This window comes from Histoplasma capsulatum, genomic scaffold, assembly GCF_000149585.1.
Source record: "Histoplasma capsulatum NAm1 scaffold_2 genomic scaffold, whole genome shotgun sequence".
NCBI lineage: Eukaryota > Fungi > Ascomycota > Eurotiomycetes > Onygenales > Ajellomycetaceae > Histoplasma > Histoplasma mississippiense.
The window spans coordinates 3,376,827-3,383,436 of NW_001813981.1; the positions used below are offsets into that span (position 1 = coordinate 3,376,827).

The following is a 6,610-nucleotide window of genomic DNA, read 5'->3' on the forward strand; positions in this document are numbered from 1 at the left end:
CCTTTTTTTACCATTACTTCGTTGACGCTTTCAAGTGTATATACATTTCTAGGGTGATAGAGAGAATGCTGTCTGGTTTCCCCATACTTTTTTTGTTTGAGTTCGCTTCCCATGGAGTGGTGAGGAGAATATTGTGTTGATTTCCTTATTTTAATCTTGCGGTCGTGTTGTCTGGTGGGCATGAAGTTTAGGTAGGTTAATTCCATACTGTAGGTTGTTCCTTAAATTCAACTGTTATAAGTGGCTATTTGAAAAAGGTGTTCCCATATATAAATACAATATACATAGCTAGAGTGTCTGACTTGATTAGACTTGGGGTTTCCATCCATTCATAGGATAGATAGGCTGTTGCATGAACGTTGGCGAATTTTTTTTTTTGAATTTTTTTTATTTTTTCCCTTTCCATCAAAATCTACCTCCATCGATTTTCATGTTCACTCACAACGCCTTGTTTTTTTTACCCCCTAATAGCCCCCCAAGCTTCTTGCGTATCATTACATTAATATATTTTCTCTTTGTGTTGTTTTAATGTGACCATACGGAGATACAAACAAAATCATCAAATTTCAAAATGGGCAAGTCTAAAAAGCCACGCATCGCCAATTTCCACCATCATGACCGACCCAAAAGCAGGAGCTCTTCAATCGCTATCACCCCAGGAGCTGGAGCTGGCGCGGGTGGGCCTAGAAAAATGAAAAGTTTCTCGAGAGTCTCGACGTCGACAGCGGTGTCTAAAGGGGGCCAGGGCGGTGGGAGCGCGGAGGGGGAAGCTTATCGGGAAACGAAGCACGCGAATGCACAGCGTCGGGCCCCGACAATTCCATTTCAAAAGCAAGATAGGATTTTGTTGGTTGGGGAAGGTTAGTTTTAATTCTATTCGTTTCAATTTTTGCCATTCGTTTGAAGGCCATTTTTCTGCGTAATATCAGATCCGAGTGATAAATACGGTCGAATGTATGGCTGCTTGATTCAGGATGATTATTTCCGCAGATCAACCAGATTGGAACTCGACTTCTCTGAACTGTTTAACCTAGGGCAGCCATGTATGAGGCTCCCGATATTCTGATCTTTCTATGCCCTGGGAGAAGTGAGCATGTATCACTCCTCTCTGCGCACAGTTTGACTGGCGTGTTGAGCCTGAGTATCTTGCTCTAATTCATTTCTATTCCTGTGTCTCTTCTTCTCCGTTTCAATTTACATTCCTGCATCATTTCTGGTATCATCAGCATGCTTGGAACGTGTCTATCTACCTGTTCTCGGTGGACATTTTCGCTTAAACAAGTGTAAAAAGCCATGGAGCCCTAACATCCCCAGACAGGAGATTTTTCATTCGCCCTGTCTCTGGCAACGCATCACGATTGCAAAAATCTGCTTGCCACCAGTTACGATAGTGAACAGGCACTTTATGAGAAGTATCCGCAGGCAAAGCTGCATATTGAGAAGCTTTATGCGTGTGGTTCAGAGATATCTTCCTCTCAGTCTAGGAGCTTGAAAAGGAAAAACGACGAGAATGAAGATTTTGAAGATGGAGGTAGCGATAGCGAGAAGGGGAAAGAGTTGGAAACGAGGGAGGAGGATCAGAATCTGAAAAATGAACATATAGAAAAACCCTCAGAGACACAACACGCCCGAAACCATGTCCCGAAAGTCTTGTTTTCCATCGATGCCCGTAAACTGGGCTTTGGACCTGCTGGCGGTGGCAAGACTGTTCGCAATGGATTCCCACGCTCCACCACTTTCTCCTCATGTAAAAGCAGAAGACACCATCCCCGGAAAGACATTGTTGGTTCCCTACAACAACAAAATTACCAACAACATACCGGCAGAGGCGGCCCATGGGACATAATCTGCTTCAACTTTCCTCACGTTGGCGGCTTGAGCACAGATGTAAACAGGCAGGTACGCGCGAACCAAGAACTAGTCGTCGCATTCTTTAAGGCGTGCGTCCCGCTCCTTTCGGAGCCAGTAGTACTACCGACTACGTCGCAGGGCAGGAGAGATGAGAGTGGGGATGAAGATAGCGAATGGCCTGACTCCCATTCCGACTTCGGCTCCAGCTCTGGCACAGACAATAACACTGGGACAGGAGAGAAATCCTCTTTCCGCACAACGCCGGGTCAAATTCTCGTCTCACTCTTCGAAGGCGAACCCTATACACTCTGGAATATCCGCGATCTAGCACGCCACGCAGGACTGCGAGTTGTTACTAGTTTCAGGTTTCCATGGGCTAGTTATCCGGGTTACTCGCATGCACGCACGATTGGAGAAATCGAGAAGCGCAATGGCAGTACGGGAAGGGGTGGATGGAGGGGCGAGGATAGGGAGGCGAGGATGTATGTTTTCGAGAAAGGAACCGGAGGGGTTGGAGAATGTGGTGGTGCGGAAGCGAAGAAAAGGAAGAAAGGAGGGAAAAGGCAGAGGTGGGGCAAATACCGATGATGATAGCGATTAATGGGCTCAGTTATTCGGTCTATTTGGTTTCATTTTGGTACCTTGCGAAAGAGGGAAGCCGGCTGTTTCGCAACTGTTTTTGGGAAAGTGTTTCTGGAAATGGCTACTTCTTCGAAGACATGAGGAAAATCAATTTGTGGAAGAGGTCTTTGATGATCATATATGTAGAAATAAGTAGGGATACCAATTGTTAAGAATATATGAATACCATTGAGATAAGAGTGCTAAATGGAACTCCAAACAAAGGGAAAGAAAATCCCCATTCCATCCCATCCATCCCATCCAGCCCCTAGAACGCCACGCAAAGGTACAAATAAGAACATACACACACATAGGTATCTTAGAAAAAACTATGAAATATAAACCTTCTTCATCTCTCTCTCGTCAAACTCTTCGCCCGTCGTCGGATCTTTGACCTTCCCCGGCGCCACGAAACCTGACTTCTTACACATATCTAGTAACCTTTGGCGGCCGTAGATACGTCCATTTGGCAAGACGATGGGGTCGTTCTCAACATAACTCTTAGTATGATGTGCATACGGCATGTGTCGTGCTAGCTCGTTCAATTCAGTCGAACATATCGGACACACAGATGTGGTTATTGAGTTTGGATTGGAACTGGAGGATGCGTAGGCTGAATGGCAGGATGGTGTCTTAAGCGCAGATAGGCCGGCTGACAACGCTATTTGGAGAAGGGGGCGTGAGGAGAGAGCTAAGAGGTCATGGTGGGTTCGAATAAAGAGGTTGGAGAGATATTGCCAGCGGGATGAGGAGTACATATCCTAGAGAGATGTGTTAGTTTGTTGAGCTTCAACAAAGGTGGCAAAGCATGACAGAAGTTCAAGCAATAATTTGTCTCAAACTGACCTTGTAGGGTGCCGCTTCTGTATCAGGAGAGAACACCAAGAGACCTGCCGCCCGTCGAATATCCGTCGCCTGAGTCTCGCTATGGGGTGATAGAAACCTTCTGGCATGTTGCCTTGCCTCTGTTTTATCTCCCGCCCTCACCATCTCAATATACTGTTGTAACCGTAGCTCGAACTCAAGATTGCTCTGCCAAAGTCGGCCGTTACTCTCAAGTTCATCCCAAGTTATGTTCCCGCAGCAGCCAAAAAGAACAGATGGAAACATACCTGAACCTTTTTTAATCCCACTTTATTCTCCCCACACCACGTCAACGCCTCCTTAGTTTCTCCCCTCCCCAAACTCTCCGCAATTCGCTGACACTGCACAAACACGCTCAAATCCACGAGGTCCTCAATCCCCTTCTCAGCAGCCAACTGTCTCGCACTCTCCGAATACCCAGACCGCAGCATATGGTCCACCAATAACCTATTCAGCCGTATTCGCGACCACTCCTCATACTTGACATCCGCCAAGCTCGGAATCTTATACAGGTCTTCCAAATGCTGGATGCGTTTCCGCGACTGGGTCAGGATCTTTTTCTCCTCGTCCTGCAAGGTTTCCATTTTTCGCTTTAGGCCTTGCATGCGGTTGATCATGGTGTCGAGGGCGGCAAGAGTTTGGGTGGCATCTTGCGTGCCAGAGAGGGACGCGTTTGCAGTCTCTTTTAGGTAGGGGAGGACGAAGTCTCGTTCCCGTTCGACAATGCGTTGGACGGATTTGAAGTTGCGGCGAGTAAGTTCATGCGGGAGGCGGAGGAGTGGTTGGTCCTGTTATTTTTATATTTCCTTGTCAGTTATATCAGAGATTTTACTAAGTATGCAGTGGTAGATTAGATATGCATACCAGGAGCAGGTGACTCTCCGGATTGAGCTTTATGGAGGTGAGCTCCGCAGCCATGAGGGGCTCGGTAATGTCCGCGGCGGGGATGATTACAATAGAGTTCAGCTAAACAAACAAAAATTCTCCTTCCGTAACTGCCAAAATGTCGGCCTTTAATCTGTGGACTTGATATCTAGAGATTCTTGTGCATTGTTGCAGCAGCGGAGTCAGGAGTGGAAGTGGAATGACGTTTGATGGAGAAGTTGGGGATGGGCATGTGACCACATTAACTAGCCCTGGAGGTCATTGGTTGAGTAACCCTGATATTTCTGATAATTTTTGATCTCTCCTCTGCAACACAATATTATAGAATGCAAAAAAAAGCAGCTGCAGATTCAAAGCTAAAACAGCCTCATACTGAGATATGTAAGAAACCAAAGCTGGTATTTTTTTCCTTCACGATCCTGACACATCGCAAGACAACTCAAGAAAACTTATTACCAGCCAACGGAATAGATCACACAAACATACACATAATAGACACTCTCTCACACACAAGACTCCTAGGGTAAATCAGTATCGCAATCACAGAGCACATTCAAGCGAAGAAAAAATATTGAAAAAACAGAGGACCCATAATTTCCTGGAACTCCGTAAAGGAATATGCAAATCGACAAAAATAAAACACACAACCAACGGGATCAAGCAAAGGAGAGAAGCAAGCGAATATGATACAAGAAAACCCAGGGGAAGAGAAAGAAAAGTTTTTCGAGAGCAGCTTCATCTTGCCGATTTGAGCAAAAAAAGCATATCTTTCTTTTCTTTAGCCCGCTTCGTTTACTCGCTATCATCGTCACTTTTTGCCGCTTGCTTCGATTTTCTTTTTTCCTTTTTCTCCTTCTTCTCCTTCTTTCTACGTTTCCGCTCTGCTCGCTCCTCTGGAGTTTCGCCCACGTGTCGCTTTCGCTTCTTCTCATCGTCTTCTTCAGCAGCTGGCGCGTTTCCATTGACTTGAGGGGTTGGGGCTGCTTCCTTAGAGACAGCTGGTGGAGCGGGAGTTGAAACAGAAGCGGTAGAAGCTTCTGCAGCACCACTATCTAATGGAGCGTTGAAATCTTTGTACTCAGAATTCCATTTTGCAGGGGTTTTCTCGTTCGGTCGGCCGTATTTCTAGGGGTTAGTTAGTATAAGTGATCAACTTAAATATAGGAAAGAGGGAAGAAACTAACATCAAGCTTGCCATCAGACTTGAGCTTTTTCTTTTCCAAAGCAACAGGACCCAAACCCCATTTGCGGGGGTAGAGATCACGCTCCATGATACAACGCTTCACCTTAGCCACGACACCGTGGTCGCAGGTCGAGAGCTCAACAGTGGACATTTGTGCGATAGCGATGGCAATAGCCTCACCCTTGGTGGTCATGAGGACGACTTCTTCATGGATCTCAATTCCAGATTCTACAAAAATCCCCATCAGCTTCAAAATCCCGTAAATCAAAATGTTGAGAACGACACTGTATCATCACTTACCAAATCGCAACAACCCAGGAATCATAAGCTTAGCACCATAGCACACAGCATTGACAGCACTATCCTTCACCACGATGCGCTTGTACGAGGTGAGCAAGCTCTCCAGCGGCCGAATAACCCGCCGCAGATACGATTCGTCACGGTTATTATCCATCATCCATTGCGCATCAAGCACATCATGTAACGTAACCATTCCATCCTTCTCATCCATTGCTCCACTCCTTACCCTTCGTAGCTCCTGCATATGTGCACCAACACCCAGTAACAGTCCCAGATGAACACAGAGCGTCCGAATATACGTCCCCGCTTCACAGCTCACCCAGAACACACCCAGATGCCTGTCGTTGTCAAACTCATATAACTTGCTCTCGTGAATCGTGCGGATACGCAGCTGTCGTTTGACAGCGGAGATGAGGGGCGGGCGTTGGAAGAGTGCACCCGTCAGCGTCTCGAGGGCGCGGGCAAACTGCGCTTCGCCGCCAGGGATTTTATCGTGTAGACGGATCACGCACACATACTCCTTTCCAGCGCCTAGATAGGATTTGACAAGGCGTGTCGCACGGTCAATGCAGACAATTAGACAACCAGTGACCTTTGGGTCGAGGGTTCCGCTGTGACCGGTCTTTTCAACTCTGTTAAAATAAAATTCCCACTGTTAATTTTGTGCCTTTAAATATTTCGATTCCCGTTTTCATTTTTTTGACCCTCCTTCTCTTTTTTCTCAACGTTTAAGGATAAACAGTCGGGTAACAACCAACCTCAATATCCTTTTCATCCATGCCACAACCTCATGACTAGATGGATTTGACGGCTTGCCCAGGTTAATAACTCCAGAACTAATATATGACTTCAGGTCGCGCTTCAGAGGTGTGCAGCCCTCACTGTCGGGGTGAAATGACCAGTTCT

The 6,610-nt window shown here is 46.4% G+C and overlaps 3 protein-coding genes across 3 annotated transcripts; 1 reads left to right on the plus strand and 2 right to left on the minus strand.

Moving 5' to 3' along the window:
• Positions 1 to 571: 571 nt before the first annotated feature.
• Positions 572 to 2,439, plus strand: HCAG_03045 (conserved hypothetical protein; the record flags this gene model as incomplete). Its single annotated transcript, XM_001542824.1, has 3 exons — positions 572 to 860; positions 1,040 to 1,087; positions 1,319 to 2,439. 3 exons carry the CDS (start codon positions 572 to 574, stop codon positions 2,437 to 2,439), a joined length of 1,458 nt encoding a protein of 485 aa, XP_001542874.1.
• A 362-nt stretch (positions 2,440 to 2,801) lies between these two features.
• Positions 2,802 to 4,254, minus strand: HCAG_03046 (conserved hypothetical protein; the record flags this gene model as incomplete). The annotated part of the gene is made up of 4 exons (XM_001542825.1): positions 2,802 to 3,233; positions 3,319 to 3,504; positions 3,585 to 4,124; positions 4,201 to 4,254. The coding sequence occupies 4 exons, from the start codon at positions 4,252 to 4,254 to the stop codon at positions 2,802 to 2,804; spliced, it is 1,212 nt and encodes a 403-aa protein (XP_001542875.1).
• A 759-nt stretch (positions 4,255 to 5,013) lies between these two features.
• On the minus strand, positions 5,014 to 6,483 carry HCAG_03047 (centromere/microtubule-binding protein cbf5; the record flags this gene model as incomplete). Its single annotated transcript, XM_001542826.1, has 4 exons — positions 5,014 to 5,346; positions 5,406 to 5,632; positions 5,705 to 6,326; positions 6,463 to 6,483. The coding sequence occupies 4 exons, from the start codon at positions 6,481 to 6,483 to the stop codon at positions 5,014 to 5,016; spliced, it is 1,203 nt and encodes a 400-aa protein (XP_001542876.1).
• Positions 6,484 to 6,610: the final 127 nt, after the last annotated feature.